Genomic DNA, 20413 nt, shown 5'->3' with positions numbered 1-20413 from the left:
GCCATGAGTTGGGGTCACTGCTGCTCTGCCCCGGGGCCTACTGCGTGTGTTTGGTCTCATTGAGCAGCTCCTGCCAGTTCTTCTCCATCTCCTCCTTGCAGTTGAGGAAGGCGTCCTCCAGCCGCCGCATGGACTCCGCCAGCGTGGGGTTGGTGCGCATCACCACCATGTCGTATGCCATCCACGTGGCCTGCACTGCAACAACCAGAGAGGCCCTGGTCAGGCCACAGGGGCGGCTGCAGCGCTGGGCCCCCGGCGAGTGTGGGTGCCTCTGCTCACGCCCGGCACCCTGGGACAGGCCGCGCTGCGCCACCCAGTTACTCTAAGGAGAGAAGGCGGGCCGGCCATGTGTTAGAGGGCTCATAACAACCCCTATTATATCTCCTGTCTACACAGAGCAGGAATGAACCTTCCCTAATCTCACCAAGTCTTAACTTCAGAATACACCAGCCCACAACACTAAAAGGTTGGATGCCAGTATGACATGAAATGTTAGGAAAGATTAAATACAGGTCCTTACCCATCTGCAGTTTACAGCTAGTGGTTGCAGGGTGACTCCCAAGAAGTGCTCCTCCACCCAAGCTCACATGCTCAGGAAGGGCTGACCACTCCCATTCCTGCGAGGCCTGAACCTCAGGTTTTCTCATGCTGACAGGCCTGGGATGCCTGCCCACCTCCACCAGAACACCCCTCTGCTTTCATTAAGGCCGGCCCAGGGGCTCCTCCTTCCGGGAAGGTTTGCTTGTTCATGGTAGGTGTCCTCTGGTGCTCATCACTGGACTGACCAACTTTCTTTCCCTCTGAGAGCAATTTGAGGGCAGTGCCCCTGGCCTACAGGTGAACCTGTGTTGTCTGTACGAATCCAGTGGTGTGTGCAGAAACCCCACCTCACCCCTTCCCTCTGAGCACAGCCCTCCACTCGTGTGGTTCTCCCCTTTAGATCTATGAATAAGAGGGTCATCTCTGTGTGCAGCAAACACATTCCCTTAGAACTTCTCCTGGCTGGGCTACAAAATGCTGGATACTTTGGGAAACTATATCCTTCAGGAAATTAACCAAAGGAGAGACAGGCAGGGAATTCCCTGGCAGTTCAGTGGTTAGGATTCTGTACTTTCACTACTGAGGGTATAAGTTTAACCCCTGGTCAGGGAACTATGATCCTGCAAGCTGTATGGTGCTGCCAAAAGAAAAAAAAAAGGATAGGCAGATGATTAATGACAAATGCACATGTATGTCTACACACAACAGAGGTCAGCAGTGTGACAGACTTGAAGTTTTACAAAAAGTGGCATCTGGGTGGTTAGGGAAACAGTGTTGGAGAAGATGCATGCAGTGCACCTCAACAGACTATCTGGCAGCACAGACACCCTCCAACTTCTGGCAGCAAGAGTCACTTGGGACACCTGTTAAATGTAGACAGTTGGGCCCTCTCAAAGCTCAAAGAAGTTCTCATGTAGTGGGCTGGGAATGGTGCCCAGGAACGTGCATCTTAACAAGCATCCTGGGTAATTCTGTGCAGGAAGCTCGCAGACCATCATGTCAGCCACCTGGACGGCAGGTGCAGCATGGACCTGAGGCCAAGGTTCTCTACTCACTGGCCATGTGACCTGGAGTCAGAGATTTAAATTACTAACCTCGTCTCCTCACATGTTAAGTCCGGACAACGTCCGGATCTCACGGCTTGCTGTGAAGATTAAATGGATGATGTATGTAAACCGCTGCACACATATTAAGTGCTCAAGAAAGGAGAAACTCCTACTATAAAGTAAATAACTAAGGTATTCAGGACAGAGAACTAGGGTGGGTAAAACAAAACGAAATAAAAAAAATAGCTCACAGAAAAGAATCTCATATAGACCTACACAGCAGCTGAAATTATAGCCCTGAGTTTCCTGAGGCCAAAGCAGAGAAGGAAACATGCTCAGTTACAAGATTTAGTGATGGGACTTATTAGGTAGTGCAGTGGATAAGAATCCGCCTGCCAATGCAGGGTTCGAGCCCTGCTCTGGGAAGATTCCACATGTCTTGGGACAACTCAGTTTGTGCGCCACAACCACTGACTCTGCACGTCTGCAATTGCTGAGCCCATGTGCTGCAGTGCTGAAGCCTGCACACCCAGCCTGCACACCCAGCCTGTACTCTGCAACAAGAGAAGCCACCACAGTGAAAAGTTTGCGCGCTGCAACAAGAATAGCCCCTGCTTGCCACAACTAGAGAAAGCGAAAGCAAAGCAATGAAGATCCAGTACAGCCAAAAATAAATAAATAAAAATGTTTTTAAAAATAGAATGCTGAAAATCATTTTTTAAAAAGATTCAGTGAGCATAAAATAAAAACAAACCCATTGTTTATAACACTTTTATCCTAAGAAAGAATTTTCCTATAGGTGTATTTCATGAGAGGTATGTAATATAGTTGAAAATGTCCTTGACAACATCCCTACTTTAAATACAAAGAGGGACTTTCCCAGTGGTCCAGAGGCTAAGACTCCATGCTTCCAATGTAGGCAGCCCAGGTTTGATCCTTGATCAAGGGACTAGATCCCACATGTCATGCCAAAACTAAAGAAAGATCCTGCATGCTGAAATTAAGACCCAGCATAGCCAAATAAATAAATAAAATATTTAAAAAATACAAAGATATTCTCCTGTGTTTACAATTGTAATCACTGGTAAAAGAAAGCTGGTGGCACAGTACCAAAGCACACTTCAGAAAAGGCAATTCAGTGAGACACTGAAACACTGTATCAAGTGCATAGCTCTCTGTAATTTGATCCGAGGGAAAAATAGTATAGAATAGGAAAGACTCACAATTATCCAGAAATCCTTCAGAAATATGTGTCTCCTGAGTTTTTCATTCATTCAGTCTTTACTGAGCGCCTGCTCTGTGTGGGCATTTTACTAAGGCAGCCCTGATGATACAGCAGTCTGCACAGGCTGGACACATCCCTGCCCTCATGAGCATCCATACTAGTTGCAGTGGGAGGAGACAGATAATAAAAATACAAGACAATTACACATTGTGAAAGGAATTATGAAGGAAACAAACAGCATGTATTGTGACAGAGAAATGAGATAGGAAAAGCCTTATTTTAGACCAGGTAGTGAGGGCAGGCCCTTTCAGAGGGCTTTTGGTAAGGCCAGCAGAATAGCAAAGCCAAGGTCCTATCTCTGGTTCCGTTCAGTTCAGTCGGTCAGTCGTGTATGACTCTTTGCAACCGCATGGACTGCAGCACACCAGGCTTCCCTGTCCATCACCAACTCCCAGAGCCTGCTCAAACTCATGTCCATCGAGTCAGTGATGCCATCCAACCATCTCATCCTCTGTTGTCCCCTTCTCCTCCTGCCTTCAATCTTTTCCCAGAATCAGGGTCTTTTTCAATGAGTCTGTTCTTCGCATCAGGTGGTCAAAGTATTGAAGCTTCAGCCTCAGCATCAGTCCTTCCAATGAATATTTGGGACTGATTTTTTTTTTTTTTTTTTTTCAGGATTGACTGGTTTGATCTCCTTGCAGTCCAAGGGACTCTCAAGAGTCTTCTCCAACACCACAGTTCAAAAGCATCAATTCTTTGATGCTCAGCTTTCTTTGTGGTCCAACTCTCACATCCATTCATGACTACTGGAAAAACCAGAGCCTTGACTAGATGGACCTTTGTTGGCAAAGTAATGTCTCTGCTTTTTAACATGCTGTCTAGGTTGGTCATAGATTTTCTTCCAGGGAGAAAGCAGCATGGCTGCAGTCACCATCTGCAGTGACTTTGGAGCCCAAGAAAAGAAAGTCTGTCACTGTTTTCACTGTTTCCTCATCTATTTGCCATGAAGTGATGGGACTGGATGCTATGATTTTAGTTATTTGAATGCTGAGTTTTAAGCCAGCTTTTTCACTCTCCTCCTCTTTCACTTTCATCAAGAGGCTCTTCAGTTCCTCTTTGTTTTCTGCCATAAGGGTGGTGTTATCTGCATATCTGAGGTTATTGATATTTCTCCCAGCATTCTTGATTCCAGCTTGTGCTTCATCCACCCCAGCATGATGTACTCTGCATAGAAGTTAAATAAGAAGGGTGACAATATGCAGCCTTGTCGTACTCCTTTCCCAATTGGGAACCAGTCTGTTGTTCCATGTCTGGTTCTAACTGTTGCTTCTTGACCTGCATACAGGTTTCTCAGGAGGCAGGTAAGATGATCTGGTATTCCCATCTCTGGAAGAATGTTCCACAGTTTGTTGTGATCCACACAGTCAAAGGCTTTGGCATAGTCAATAAAGCAGGAATAGACATTTTTTTTGGAATTCTCTTGCTTTTTGTATGATCCAACATTGTTGGCAATTTGATCTCGGTTCCTCTGCCTTTTTCTAAATCCAGCTTGAACAGCTGGAGGTTCTCAGTTCATGTACTGTTGAAGCCCAGCATGGAGAATTTTGAACATTACTTCGCTAGCGTATGACATGAGTGCAGTTGTGTGGTAGTTTGAACATTCTTTAGCATTGCCTTTCTTTGGGATTGGAATGAAAACTGACCTTTTCGAGTTCTGTGGTCACTGCTGAGTTTTCCAAATTTGCTGGCATATGAGTGCAGCACTTTAATAGCATCATCTTTTAGAATTTGAAATAGCTCAACTGGAATTTCATTACCTCCACTAGCTTTGTTTTTAGTGATGCTTCCTAAGGCCCACTTGACTTCTCATTCCAGGATGGCTGGCTCTAGGTGAGTGATCACACCATTGTGGTTATCTGGGTCATGAGGATCTTTTTTATATAGTTCTTGTGTATTCTTGCCACCTCTTCTTAATATCTTCTGCTTCTGTTAGGTCCATACCATCTCTGTCCTTTATTATGCCCATATTTGCATGAAGTGTTCCCTTGGTACCTCTAATTTTCTTGAAGAGATATGTAGTCTAGTCCTATCTCTGGAGGGACAGACATTTTGAGAGGCTAGTCAGGTTCACCCATGTACTCTGATGACGACCTGGTATGAAGGCTCAGGTCCTCACACAGAAATTTTTTTTAAATGGTCAAGATGTGCACCTAGAAACAGGGTTCAGTAAAGGATGAAGATAAAGTATTCCAAAATCTGTGTAGGAGAGGGGAGGACTAATGAGGGAGGCAATAAGCAGATTTACTCTGACAGCCCAAGAGGTAAGAGCAGAAAACAGGAACGCTAAGGCCCGTCAAGCTAGGCAGTAAAGGGAGGAAGAGAGCCCACAGGCTAACTCACGTCACAGGCAAATAAAAGGGTCAGCGTTTCAAAATGTGAATAGTGAAGGCCTACCTTCTCAAACCTCAGGTCCCAGACGGCTTTTCAGATGGATTCTACTGAACTTTGAAGAACAGTTAATTCTTATCTGATATAAGTAATTTCAGAAATTAGAAAAAGAGGGAAGACTGGTAGGCTGACTGTATGACTTTTTAAGAAAAGCATTTGATAAATGCATTTCAGTTACACTGTGGAAAACCTGATAATAGAGATAAGCAAAAATAAAAACATAATTTTCCCTAAGCTGGTTTATTTTAAAACAAAAGATTATATTAAAAAAATTATAGGTCTGTCTCACATGAAACTAAACAGAAAATCCTAAATATAATTTAACAAAATTTAACAATATGTTAAAATAACATGTTATGATCAAGTAGAATTTTTTAAAGAAATTCAAGGATAGTTGATTATCAGAAAATCAATCAGCTTAATTAAACACAGTAATAAAAAGTAATAAACACAGTAATAAAAAGTAATAAAAGATTGCAGCCATGAAATTAAAAAATGCTTACTCCTTGGAAGGAAAGTTATGATCAACCTAGACAGCATATTAAAAAGCAGAGACATTACTTTGCCAGCAAAGGTCCGTCTAGTTAGGGCTATGGTTTTTCCAGTAGTCATGTATGGATGTGAGCGTTGGACTATAAAGAAAGCTGAGCGCAGAAGAACGGATGCTTTTGAACTGCGGTGTTGGAGAAGACTCTTGAGAGTCCCTTGGACTGCAAGGAGACCCAACCAGTCCATCCTAAAGGAGATCAGTCCTGGGTGTTCATTGGAAGGACTGATGTTGAAGCTGAAACTCCAATACTTTGGCCACTTGGTGTGAAGAGCTGATTCATTTGAAAAGATCCTGATGCTGGGAAAGATTGAGGGCAGGCGGAGATGGGGACAACAGAGGATGAGGTGGTTGGATGGCATCACCAACTCAATGGACATGAGTTTGGGTAAACTCCGGGAGTTGGTGATGGACAGGGAGGCCTGGCGTGCTGCGGTTCATGGGGTCACAAAGAGTCAGACATGACTTAGCAACTGAACTGAACTGAATAAAAGGAGGAAATCATAGTAATATCTCAGTTAATACAAAAAAGCAGTTAGCAAAATTTAATACCTATTACCTGTGATTTTAGAAAATAAAAACTCTAACAAATTAGGAACAGAAGGAGACATTTTGACCTAGTAAAGGTAATATATCAAAAACTTACAGCATACTTAATGGAGAAACTGTGGATAAATTCCTTTGGTAATCAAACAAGGCTGCCTCTAATAATATTGCTGGTATTGAAGGTGCTGGTAAATGGAGTTTAAGAATTTAAAAGAAATAAAAGGTGTAAGATAAGAAATAAAACTATCAGTATTTGTAAATTATAAAAGTGTATATGAAAGAATAAGGTCCAATAGTCAAGTCACTTTTAAAAAGACAGCAGTTAAAAGGAGGAAATATGCCCTATTAGATATCAAGACATCCTATAAAGCCCTATTCAACTTAATCAATCAATTAATTTAGCTGTGCTGTGCAGCTTGTGGGATCTTAGTTCCCTGACAAGGGATTGAACCCACGCTCGGCAGTGAACATGCAGAGTCTTAACCAGTGGACCTCCAGGGAATTCCCTAAAGCATAATTTTTTAAAAAATAGTGTGGTACAGACAATAGACCAATGGAAGAAAATAAATTCAGAGATAGACCTCAGTGTATATGGAATTTAGTATATGATGAAAATAATACCAAAAATCAGTGAAAAAGAGAAGTATATGCCCTATGAATTAAAGACAAATATGAAAGATAAAATAACATTTACAGATAAAAATTTAGCAGATTATCTGTGACCTAGGGACTTCTTAAAAATTACAGATCATCAGGTAAAATATTGGTGAATTAGTTTTTTAATAGTTTAAATACATTTCTTTATTTGGCTGTACTGCATTGCAGCTGTGGCACTTGGGATCTTTGTTGGGTCACAGGTGCTTTCACTGTGGCACATGGGCTCCAGAGCCTGCAGACCTCAGCAGTTGGGGCACGTGGGTGCTCTGTTTGTGACTCATGGGCTTAGTTGCTCTGACTAGGGATCAAACCTGCATCCCTGCACTGGAAGGCGGATTCCTAACCACTGGATCACCTGGAAAGTCCTGGTGAACTTGTTTTTAATCAAAATATTTTTTTCAACTAAGGACAACACGGACAAATTTTTCATACAAATGATAGAAGAATTGTACAATCCTAAAAAGACCCTGATGCTGGGAGAAATTGGGGGCAGGAGGAGAAGGGGACGACAGAGGATGAGATGGCTGGATGGCATCACTGACCCGATGGACATGAGTTTGAGTAAACTCCGGGAGTTGGTGATGGACAGGGAGGCCTGGTGTGCTGTGATTCATGGGGTCGCAAAGAGTCAGACATGACTGAGCGACTGAACTGAGCTGAACTGAAAATTGATAATGAGTTAATGTCTAGACTATACAAGAAACTACTTCAAATCAATAAAAGAAATCCAGCAGCAACAACAAAAAAACCTGGAAAATAACAAGTGTTGCTGAGGATGTGGAGAAATTAGAAACTTGTACATTGCTGGTGGGAGTGTAAAATGAGGCACCATTGTGTAAAACAGTTTGAGATTCTTCAGAAAGCTAAACATAGAATTACCATACCTAGCAATTCCACTCCTAGCTAGTATCTCAAACAATAGAGAATGGGCACTCAAACAAATACTGTATAGAAATGTTTATAGTGGCACTATTCACAGTAGTTAAACGCGTGTTGTGCTAAGTCGCTTCAGTTGTGTCCGACTCTCTGTGACCCCATGGACTGTAGCCCACCAGGCTCCTCTGTCCATGGGATTCTTCAGGCAAGAACACTGGAGTGGGCTGCCACACCCTCCTCCAGGGAATCTCCCCGACCCAGGGATTGAACCCATGTCTCTCATTTCTCCTGCATTGGCACTAGCACCACCTAGAAAGCCCAACAGTTAAATAGTTAGGACACAACTTCAATATACATCAGTGGATGATTACATGAAATATTATTTAGCCATATAAAGGAATACAGTACTCATATATGCTACGATATGGGTAAACCTTGAAAATAACTATGTTAGGTAAAAGAAGCCAGAAACAAAATGCTACATATTATATGATTCTTTTAAATGAAATATCCAGAATAGGTAAATCCACAAAGACTGGAAACAGATTGGTGTTGCCAGGGGTTGTGAACAGAGAGGTATGGGAGTGATTGCTTAACAGGTAAAAAGTATCTTTTTTGGGTGATGAAAATGTTGTGGAACTGTTACTGAAACTGCAGTCTGGCTGCTAGCTGCCCAAAAGCCAGTAAAGAGGCCAAGTTGGTGGGAAGGGAAGTTTGTATTATTCTGGATGTCAGCATCCAGGGAGGGGGGAGGGCAGACATCTGTCCAAAGGCCAACGCCTCCTGACTGACAGTCAGTGGGCAAGAGCTTTTATTGACACAGAGAGCTACCTGCACAAAAAAATTACAGTCAGCTCCAACAGTCATCTTGAAATTGGGCATCGGTAATCTGACCAGCATCATCTTGGTTGTTTTAGGCATAGTTAATCTTCAGTTTCAGGGTCCATTTGTCTCCATTTTTTGAGGTCAATTATTGGAATTGAGGCAGCTTATGTTGTGGCTACAGTCTGGTCATCGTGTAGTTAACTTTTTCCACCTGGAGGGGGTTTCAGTAACTGTAAGGCAGCTCACAGGATATGGCTCAGAATATTATCTATAGCTCATGAAAGTGAAAGTCGCTCAGTCATGTCCAACTCTTTCTGACCCCGTGGACTGTAGCTTGGCAGGTTCCTCTGTCCACGGAATTCTCCAGGCCAGAATACTGGAGTGGGTAACTGTTCCCTTCTCCCGGGGATCTTCCCCTGGAAGGGGAAGGGATCAAACCCAGGTCTCCTGCACTGTAGGCAGATTCTTTACTGTCTGAGCCGCCAAGGAAGGCTATGAGGAGGAAGTAAGAGTCCTTGACCGTGCTCAGTGTGCACATTATTATTATTTGGTCTCCTTTGTCTCTTTTCCTTTGTTTCTGCATGTTCCTCTCTGATTATACTTATTCTTTGGCTAAAGTTTTTCCATAGGCAAAAAGCAGGCTGAGGACATACTGGGGGCTATAGGGTTCTGTTCTGTTTCAGAACTAGATGGAGCTGCTGGTGGCACAAAATTATGAATGTATTATACACCACTAAGTGTGTGTGTGTGTGCATGTACAGACATGTCTGGCTCTTTTCAACCCTGTGGACTGCAGCCCACTAGGCTCCTCTAACCATGGGATTCTTCAGGCAAGAATACTTGGGTGGGTTGCCATTTCCTCCTCCAGGGGATCTTCCTGTACACTTTTATTTATTCCACTTAGTAAGATGTCCTCCAGATTCATCATCCATGTTGTCACAAATGACAGGATTTCCTTCTTTTTAAGGTTGAAGAACATTCCACTGGTGTGTATGTAAATGTGTCACATTTTCTTTATATCTCCACCTGTCAACAGACACCTAGGTAGTGTCCATACTTCAGCTATTTGTGAATAAAGCTGCAATGAACATGGAAATGAAGATATCTCTTTGAGACACTGATTTCATTTCCTTCATTTCCTGGATATATATCCAGAAGAGGAGCTGTTGATCATATGGTAGTTCTATTTTTAATATTTTGAGAAACCTCCAAGCTGTTTTTCATAATGGCCATACCAATTTATATTGGTGGTGGTGTTCAGTCGCTAAGTCGTCTGACTCTTTGTGGCCCTGTGAACTGTAGCACGCCAGGCTTCCCTGTCCTTCACTATCTCCCAGAGTTTGCTCAAACTCCTGTTCTTGTTCATGTTCTCAAACTCTTGCTCAAACTCATGTCAGTGATACCATCCAACCATCTCACATTATACCATTTACACTGACTCTGTGATTATATTTTGACAGTGCATAGAACATCTCCACCTCTATATAAATCTGGCACTCCCAACTCAGCATTATCCATAACTGAACTCACTCTTTCCCGTCTCCTTTTAAACCTGCTCTTATTTCTGTATTCAGAAACTCTTCAGTTTTCTCCTCTGCTCTTCCATTCAGCTAACTCATGCTCATAGTTTAGTCTTAGTTGAGAAGAATTTACTCTAGGAGGCCTTTCTTGGCTTTTTACATCAAATTAGGTTCCACCTTTGGCTACCTAGAGCACCATGTAGATTATTCAGCCTTCCGTTCAGTTCAGTTGCTCAGTGGTGTCTGACTCTTTGCGACCCCATGGACTGCAGCACGCCAGGCTTCCCTGTCCATCACCAACTCCCGAAGCTTGCTCAAACTCATGTCCATCGAGTTGGTGATGCCATCCAACCATCTCATCCTCTGTCATCCCCTTCTCCTCCTGCCTTCACTCTTTCCTGGCATCAGGGTCTTTTCCAATGGGTCAGTTCTTCGCATCAGGTGGCCAAAGTGTTGGAGTTTCAGTTTCTGTATCAGTCCTTCCAATGAATAGTCAGGACTGATTTCCTTTAGGATGGACTGGTTGGATCTCCTTGCTGTCCAAGGGACTCTCAAGAGTCTTCTCCAACACCACAGTTCAAAAGCATCAATTCTTTGATGCTTAGCTTTCTTTGTGGTCCAACTCTCACATCCATACATGACTACTGGACAAACCATAGCTTTGACTAGACAGGCCTTTGTTGGCAAAGTAATGTCTCTGCTTTTTAATATGCTGTCTATGTTGGTCATAGGTATTCTTCCAAGGAGCAAGAGTCTTTTAATTTCATGGCTGCAGTCACCATCTGTAGTGATTTTGGAGCCCAAGAAAATAAAGTCTGTCCACGTGTACCCCAGTGTTCACGGCAGCACTGTTTATAATAGCCAGGACATGGAAGCTACCTAGATGTCCATCGGCAGATGAATGGATAAGAAAGCTGTGGTACATATACACAATGGAATATTACTCAGCCATTAAAAAGAATGCATTTGAATCAGTTCTAATGAGGTGGGTGAAACTGGAGCCTATTATACAGAGTGAAGTAAGTCAGAAAGAAAAATACCAATACAGTATACTAACACATATATATGGAATTTAGAAAGACGGTAATGATGACCCTATATGTGAGACAGCAAAAGAGACACAGATGTAAAGAACAGTCTTTAAACTCTGTGGGAGAAGGTGAGGGTGGGATGATTTGAGAAGGTAGCGTTGAAATGTGTATATTATCATATATGAAGCAGATTGCTGGTCCAGGTTTGAAGCATGAGACAGGGTGCTCAGGGCTGGTGCACTGGGATGACCCTGGGGGATGGGACGGGGAGGGAGGTGGGAGGGGAGTTCTGGATGGGGAACACATGTGGGCCTGTGGCTGATTCATGTCAATGTTTGGCAAAAACCACTACAATATTGTAAAGTAATTAGCTTCCAACTAAAATAAATAATTAAAATAAAATAAAATGTTTGGGAAAAGAAAAAAAAATGAAAATAAAGTCTCTCAATGTTTCCATTGTTTCCCCATCTATTTGCCATGAAGTGATGGGGCCAGATGCCATGATCTTCTTTTTTAGAATGCTGAGTCTTAAGCCAGCTTTTTCGCTCTCTTCTTTCACTTTCATCAAGAGGCTCTTTAGTTCCTCTTTGCTTTCTGCCATAAGGGTTGTGTCATCTGCTTATCTGAGCTTATTGATATTTCTCCCTACAGTCCTGACTCCAGCTTGCATTTCATCCAGCCCGGCATTTTGCATGATGTACTCTGCGAAGCAGGGTGACAAGATACAGACTTGACGTACTCCTTTCCCAATTTGGAACCAGTCTTTTGTTCCACGTCTGGTTCTAACTGTTGCTTCTTGGCCTGCACACAGATTTCTCAGGAGGCAGGTAAGGTGGTCTGGTCATCTCTTGAAGAATTTTCCACAGTTTGTTGTGATCTACACAGTCAAAGGCTTTAGTGTAATTAACAAAGCAGAAGTAGATGTTTCTCTGGAATTCTCTTGCTTTTTCTATGATCCAGCAGATGTTGGAAATTTGATCTCTGGTTTCTCTGCCTTTTCTAAATCCTGCTTGAGCATCCGGAAGTTCACAGTTCATGTACTGTTGAAGCCTGGCTTGGAGAATTTTGAGCATTACTTTGCTAGCATGTGAGATGAGTGTAATTGTGCAATAGTCTGAACATTCTTTGGCATTGTCCTTCTTTGGGATTGGAATAAGTACTGACCTTTTCCAGTCCTGTGGTCACTGCTGAGTTTTCCAAATTTGCTAGCATATTGAGTGCAGCACTTTCACAGCATCATCTTTCAGGATTTGAAAGAGCTCAACTGGAATTCCATCACCTCCACTAGCTTTGTTCGTAGCGATGCTTCCTAAGGCCCACTTGACTTCTCATTCCAGGATGTCCGGCTCCAGGAGTGAGCACACCATCATGGTTATCTGGCTCATGAGGATCTTTTTTGTATAGTTCTTCTGTGTATCCTTGCCACCTCTTCTTAATATCTTCTGCTTCTGTTCGGTCCATACCATTTCTGTCCTTTATTGAGCCCATCTTTGCATGAAATGTTCCCTTGGTATCTCTAATTTTCTTGAAGAGGGCTCTAGTCTTTCCCATTCTATTGTTTTCCTCTATTTCTTTGCATGGATCACTGAGGAAGGCTTTCTTATCTCTCCTTGCTATTCTTTGGAACTCTGCATTCAAATGGATATTTCTTTCCTTTTCTCCTTTGCTTTTCATTTTAACACTTATCAAAATCCGTTGTAACTACTTGCTCAGTTATTTTTCTTCTTTACGTGATCATCAGCTTCTGGAACAGGGACGCCACAATAGTATGGCTAAAGACTGCACTCTGGGGAAGGGGAAGTAATCAGATCTTCTGGGGATTACTAGATACTGGCTCTGAACTGACACAAATTCCTGGGGACCCAAAACATTGCTACCAGCATAGTGATTCACCAGTCAGCAGAGGGGCTTATGGAGGTCCAGTTATCAATGGAGTTCTAGCTCACAGTGGGCTTAGTGGGTTTCTGAACCCATATTGTGGTAATTTCCCCAGTTCCAGGATGCATAATTGAAATATACATACTCAACAACTGGGAGAATCCCCACATTTATTCCCTAATCCACAGAGTGAGGGTTATTTCGCAGGAAAGACCAAGTGGAGATGACTAGAACTGCCTCTACCTGTGAAAGTAGTAAACTAAAAGCCACACTGCACTCCTGAAGGGACTGCAGAGATTATTACTGCAATTAACAACTTGAAAGACACAGGAGGTAGTTCCCACCACAGTTTCATTCCACTTGCCTATCTGGCCTGGACAGAAGACAAATCTTAGAGAGAATGACAGTGGATTTGTGTAAACTCAGTCAGGAGTTGACACCAATCGCAAGTGCTGCTACAGATGTGTTTTTGTTGTTTGAACAAATAAACATATCCCCTGGTACCTCGTATGTTATACAACCTAAATGTATACAATATTACACATCAATTATATCTCAATAAAACTAGAAAAATAAAACTTGAAGGCAAGAAATCTGGAGAAAAATATTGGAAAATCCTTCGAGACATGTTAAAGAATATTTGAATAATTAGGGAGAAATACCACATTTCTACCTGAGAATGAAGTGAAGTGAAGTGAAGTGAAAGGTCGCTCAGTCATGTCTGACTCTTTGCGACCCCATGGACTATACAGTCCACGGAATTCTCCAGGCCAGAATACTGGAGTGGGTAGACTTTCCCTTCTCCAGGGGATCTTCCCAACCCAGGGATTGAACCCAGGTCTCCCGCATTGCGGGCAGATTCTTTACCAGTTGAGTCACAAGGGAAGCCTACCTGAGAATGCTTAATGTTAAAACATCTTATTCAGGACTTTCCTGGTCATCCGGTGGTTAAGGATCCTTCTTCCAGTGCAGGAGATACAGGTTCAATCTCTGGTCAGGGAATTAAGATTCCACATGCTGCAAGGCAACTGAACCCTTGAGCCGCAACTACTGGAGCCTGTGTGCTCTGGAGCCCATGGGCCACCCAACTAGAGAGCCCTCAGGCCACAGGGAAGAGCCTATGTGTCACAATGACAGACCCTGCATGCCACAACTACAGCCTGACTCAGCCAAATAAGTATTTTTTAAAAAGATATCATTCTTTCCATATTAGTGTATAGGTTTAACACAATTCCAAATAAAATATTAAATGAATCAATTATTTATCTGGAGAACAAACAAGTGAGAAAAGGGAAAAAAAAGAAAGAATAATGAAGGGGGAACTTACTGATTAATAATAATGAAACTAGTGTGATAAACCAAAAACCTAACATATTATAAAACAGGTTAGCTATCTCTGCCCTACTATATGTAAAAAACTTCATGAGTAATAAAGAAATCACTTCTCAACTAATAGGACAGGATGGGATAGATTTAGGGCAAAGGTGAGAAACCAAGTTAGAATCTCTCCTCCTACCTGAGAAATTTTATACATTCTCAGGGCTCACTCTCATAAGGCATACAGCTAAATTTGTACTGGGAAATTTATCCTAGGTCATGATTTGACTTAAAGAGAACAAAAAGAGAAACTTTAAGCCTTGAAGTCAAGAGGATTTGGCTTTTTAACATTGTTTAGAATATGCATATAGCATATGTATTTATGCAAATGTGCACATTTACATTTATTTGCTCGTTGGTGCTTTCGATAATTGAGGATTGCTTCTCTGGTGATTTTACTCGGCCCGTGTGGTCACTGGAAAAATTGGGCAAGAGCCTTCCCAGGGGCAACAGAGGCTAAAGACTTACGTGTTGGGCTTCATTTTAAATTTAACCTAAAGGGTAAGGTTGTGAGATATATCCTGGTCTAAAATCATGTTACTTCTTTCAACAATATTTGTCTTAACCTGTCCTAGGGACACTATGACAAAATAGCTCTGTTGCTTACTCTTCAGGTAGAAAAATATTTTAGTGTTCTCAACTATTAGATTTGAATCCATGGGCCCAAGGATAAATTATTGACTTTAAGAAACTATAAAAGGATGAAACTGGAGCCCATTATACAGAGTGAAGTAAGCCAGAAAGATAAAGATCAATACAGTATACTAACGCATATATATGGAATTTAGAAAGATGGTAACGATAACCCTATATGCAAAACAGAAAAAGAGACACAGATGTACAGAACAGAATTTTGGACTCTGTGGGAGAAGGCGAGGGTGGGATGTTTAGAGGGAACAGCATCGAAACATGTATATTATCAAGGGTGAAACAGATCACGAGCCCAGGTTGGATGCATGAGACAAGTGCTCGGGGCTGGTGCACTGGGAAGACCCAGAGGGATCGGGTGGAGAGGGAGGTGGGAGGGGGGATCGGGATGGGGAATACATGTAAATCCATGGCTGATTCATGTCAGTGTATGGCAAAAACCACTACAATACTGTAAAGTAATTAGCCTCCAACTAATAAAAATAAATGGAAAAAAAAAAGAAACTACAAAAGGTAAACTTTATAAAACATTTTAATACTATTTAATCTGTGGTTGCTTATATGTTGATAAAAACATACCTTTATCAGCTGATAAATTGTTACAGAAAGTTTTTATAAGATTTGATTGCCCCCCAAATTAGACAGATGTGCAGAATATTTATATAAAAATAGGATTATAAAAAGAGGAAAATATGTGCAACTAAAATGAAGGAAAGAATAACCTAAAGGGAAAATAATGGACCTTATACCAGTTCAAGGAATGTTGATGTGGAAAAGCACCAAAGGGAGGGGATGTGGAATCATGCACAATAGAAACCTCATTCATGCCAAGTAGATGCAGGCTACATTTGTTTCATTTCTGTGAGAAAGAAAGTACAAAAGCCTTCCAAGATGTGCAGCTGCTTGAATTCAATAGCTGAATGTATCAAACAATTTCAGTTTTTACTTAGAAAATTTCAAAGACAAATTTTAAAAATCATCAAAGCTAAGTTTTTTCTGTGACTTGTTTCAATATAAATACCTGTCAACCTCATCTCTAAGGTGAGAGAGCATTTGTTTTTTAATACAACATGATTACCTTAGTAATATCAACTTAATTATTATCACTTAATAACTTAAGCCAAAGCCTTTGTGTGGATAAGAACAAACTGTATAAAATTCTTAAAGAGCTGGGAATACCAGACCACCTTACCTGCCTCCTGAGAAATCTGTATCCAGGTCAAGAAGCAAAGTTAGAACTGAATACGGAACAACAGACTGGCTCCAAATTGGGAAAGGAGTACGTCAAGGCTGTATATGGTCACTCTGCTTATTTAACTTCTATGCAGAGTACATCATGCGAAATGCTGGGCTGGATGAAGCACAAGCTGGAGTCAAGACTGCAGGGAGAAATATCAATAACCTCAGATATGCAGATGACACCACCCTTATGGCAGAAAGAGGAACTAAAGAGCCTTTTGATGAAGGTGAAAGAGGAGAGTGAAAAAACTGGCTTAAAACTCAACACTCAAAAAACAAAGATCATGGCAGCCGGTCCCATCACTTCATGGCAAATAGATGGGGAAACAATGGAAACAGTGGGCTTCAGAATTGCTGCAGATGGTGACTGCAGCCATGAAATTAAAAGATGCTTGCTCCTTGGAAGAAAAGCTATGACCAACATAGACAGCATATTAAAAAGCAGAGACATTATTTTATTTTGCCAACAAAGGCCCATCTAGTCAAAGCTATGGTTTTTCCAGTAGTCACATATAGATGTGAGAGTTGGACCACAAAGAAAGCTGAGCATTGAAAAATTGATGCTTTTGAACTGTCGTGTTGGAGAAGACTCTTGAGAGTCCCTTGGACTGCAAGGAGATCCAACCAGTCCATCCTAAAGGAAATCAGTCCTGACTATTCATTGGAAGGACTGATACAGAAACTGAAACTCAAATACTTTGGCCACCTGATGCAAAGAACTGACTCACTGGAAAAGACCCTGATGCTGAGAAAGACTGAAGGCAGGAGGAGAAGGGGATGACAGAGGATGAGATGGTTGGATGGCATCACCAACTTGATGGACATGAGTTTGAGCAAGCTTCAGGAATTGGTGATGGACAGGGAAGCCTGGTGTGCTGCAGTCCATGGGGTCACAAAAAGTCGGACACGACTGAGCGACTGAACTGAACTGAACTGAATAACTTACTTACCTATCACCTTAATTATTGTTGGAATATTTGCCTAAAAGAGAGATTCCAGTGAATCTAAATAAAAATGCAGTACAAGCTTGGTTCCTTTGGCATACCAGATAGTTTAGAATTAAATGTTTAAAAAAAAAAAACCACTAAAACCATGAAGTAGAGGAAAATATGTGACTGTTTCATTGATCTTGAACTAGGGAAGGATTTTCTAAGCATTGAAGCAATGGGAATAAATCAGAAAGGAAAATATCAATACATTTTTACTATGTAAGACTTCTGCTCACTGAAGCTTCATATACAAAATTAAAGGAAAATGACAAACTGGAAAAAATATTTCCTACAATTTTGAACAAGTACCTAAGAGTCTTAATACAGAAAAAGCTCTTACAAATCAATAAGACATTCTATCACAGAAATCAGCTATTTTCTTCTTGTTTTCAGTGTCAAGCTTGTGTTAAGGCCAGCTCCTTTTCAGCCTTTAGTTCTGGAAAACCTGCCTAATTGGCCTTCCTGCTCCAGTCTTTCCTTTCTGAACCATCTCTCACACTGTTACCAGAGCTATCTTTCTAAAAGGCAACTGACTTCCTCGAAATTCCAAATGGCTCCCTATCACTTACATAAGAAAGGTAAGCCTCTTTAACTTGGCATTGCATTAGAGACATTTCTGTCCACCTTTCAGCCTCTTCTTTTTTGGCCTGCTATGTTGTGAATCTCATGCGCTACTCTGACTTCTTGACTATGCCAATCTTTCCCTCACAGGCACACAGTCTTGGCTATTTCTTTTCCTGGACAGCTCCTCTTCTCTGCTCATAGGACCGACCTCATCTGTTCAATCCCTACTCCATCTCTAATGCTCTGCTTTGTTCAAAGCCTCACTTGCCTTCCCAAGAAGCCTGCCTCTCCTTCTCTGCTCCTTCCCCAGTACTTGGTGTACATCATGATTAGCATTTGCCAGATTATAGCTTTATTTTACCATAAAGTTAAAATGTGCTTTAAATTTATATGTTTAAATATAATTAGTTATCTTGATGTCTGTTTCTGGTCCCTACTGACTTCTCAAGAAGGAGCATCTTTATTCAACTTTGTATTTTTAGAAAAGCACATATATGTGCTCAGTAAATGGTGTTAAATAAGAGAATATTTAATTAGATTGAAGGACTCAAACAATTTATAGTGGAAAATGAATTCTAGAACTTTTTAAAAAGGTATATATAAAACTTTCAAGTATGTGGGCACAAAATTGAGAACATTTTTAAGTAGAAATTTTCTGAAGACTTGTAATAAATGGAGATTACTTAAAAACTAATAATGCCTTTAAAAATAGTTTGTTTTCATTTAAGTAGAGTATTTGGGCATTCTAAAATTTGTTTCACATTGTGACTTTCTCTAAGTAAAACAGGATCACACAATTTTAAGAATTACTTATATTCCGAACTGGTAAAGAACAAATTAAAGAAATTATAATTGTATCACTACCACTGCTAGTTACTGCTTAGTGGAAACATGTTAAATAAAATAACAGACTAACATTCTTTTCCAAAAATGGAGAAATTAGTTCAATTCTATTGCTGTTTCTGGAGAAGGAAATAGCAATCCACTCCAGTATTCTTGCCCAAGAAACCCCATGGACAGAGGAGCCTGGTGGGCTACAGTCCATGGTGTCACAGAGAGTCGGACACGACTGAGAGACTAACACTTTACTAGTTCTTCATGGTACTGTGTGCCCAGTTACAAAAGTTACTATTTCTGCCCTCAAGAAGATAATAGTCCATTTGCTGAAATAAGATGCAAACACACAAAAATAATCAGAAAACAATTCAAGGCAATATTCAGTGGTTAGTATAAAATCAAGTAGTCTCATGGTGAATAAGTTGAAAAGTAGTTAGGGAAGACTTGATTGAGGAGGTACTTGATTTGAGCTTGGAAGTATAAGGAGGATTTGAGCTCTTGGAAAGGAGGACGGTACCCTGCCTGGGAAAACATCCTACCTGAGATTTTTTCCATCTCTTCCAACAGCTTTTCCAAGTCTTTATTCAGGTCTGACAGCATTTTCAGCATGTTGTCATAGTTTCTTTCCCCAGGGTCAGAATCAGCCATCTAGGAAGTGCACAGAAAGAAGATGCAGTGAGACAGATCCATGTTTCAATTCTAGCTCCACTACTCACAGCTGGGTACCCAAGCCAGAAAATTTATGTTGTCTTTAACTCCTCTTATCTTCCTGACCTAAAGAGTTAGTTGTATCTGACTCTTTCCAACCCCATGGACTGTAGTCTACCAGGCTCCTCTGTCCATAGAATTCTCCAGGCAAGAATTCTGGAGTGGTTATCCATTCCCTTCTCCAGGGGATCTTCCAGACCCAGGGATTGAACCCTAGTCTCCTCCTTTGCAGGTGGATTCTTTACTGTCTGAGCCACAAGCGAAGCCCCTTCCTGACCTAAGGGGTCACTAAAACTCACCAATTTCATTTTTTCATGGAATAAACATTAAATCATCTATGGGTCAGAAAGGATTGTGCTTGAAAGCCACCACGGAACTGAACCCTGCTCTTGTGGAGATCATAGCCTGATCCAGCTCTTTGAAGTCTCTTCTATCAGTGCCTTCCTTCTGGTCTCCAAGGCTGCTGCTTTAATAGAGGTCCACTTCATTACACACCATTGATTACAGCTTTACTGGGTATCTACTAAGTGCCAGACATTTGCTATGGTTATGGGGACACTGTAGTGTATCTGAGGATTCAAACAGACTGGATGCCGTCATGGAGTTTCCATTCTAGCGGGAGAGACTGAAAATAGCCAAGTTAACAGATTCATAAAGATACCTTGAGTTTGTGGTCACTGCTACAAAGAAAATAAAAAGGATGGTGTAATAAAGAAGACTTTTTCAGAGGAGTGACGCTTTGGCCTGTAAAGTCAGAGAAGTCCTTTCTAATGTAGTGACATTTGAGCTGCCACTTGAAAGATAAAAAGGAGTTGTCTTCTGAAGATCGAGGGGAAGAGTTCTAGACAGAGGGAATGGCTCAAGAAAAGGTGAGAGCCGCCCTGGTGTGTTTTAAGGAATAAAGAATGGGGC

General features: G+C 41.4%; 1 protein-coding gene across 1 annotated transcript; it reads right to left on the bottom strand.

Annotated features, from left to right (window-relative positions):
* Positions 1 to 37: 37 nt before the first annotated feature.
* Positions 38 to 19441, bottom strand: SYCE3 (synaptonemal complex central element protein 3). The gene is made up of 2 exons (XM_061124130.1): positions 19333 to 19441; positions 38 to 195 (listed from the first exon to the last, which is right to left on the bottom strand). The coding sequence occupies exons 1-2, from the start codon at positions 19439 to 19441 to the stop codon at positions 38 to 40; spliced, it is 267 nt and encodes an 88-aa protein (XP_060980113.1).
* Between the last annotated feature and the right edge of the window lie 972 nt (positions 19442 to 20413).

This window comes from Dama dama, chromosome 22 (assembly GCF_033118175.1).
Source record: "Dama dama isolate Ldn47 chromosome 22, ASM3311817v1, whole genome shotgun sequence".
In the NCBI taxonomy this organism is placed as follows: domain Eukaryota; kingdom Metazoa; phylum Chordata; class Mammalia; order Artiodactyla; family Cervidae; genus Dama; species Dama dama.
Note: the sequence above shows the minus strand (reverse complement) of the source record. Positions and strands in the feature narration are given on the sequence as shown.

Coding starts and splice junctions, on each gene's coding strand:
- SYCE3 (XM_061124130.1), bottom strand. CDS start 19,441: ATGGCTGATTCTGACCCTGGGGAAAGAAACTATGACAACATGCTGAAA. Junction 196..19,332: donor AGAGATGGAAAAAATCTCAG/GTAGGATGTTTT, acceptor TGGTTGTTGCAG/TGCAGGCCACGTGGATGGCA.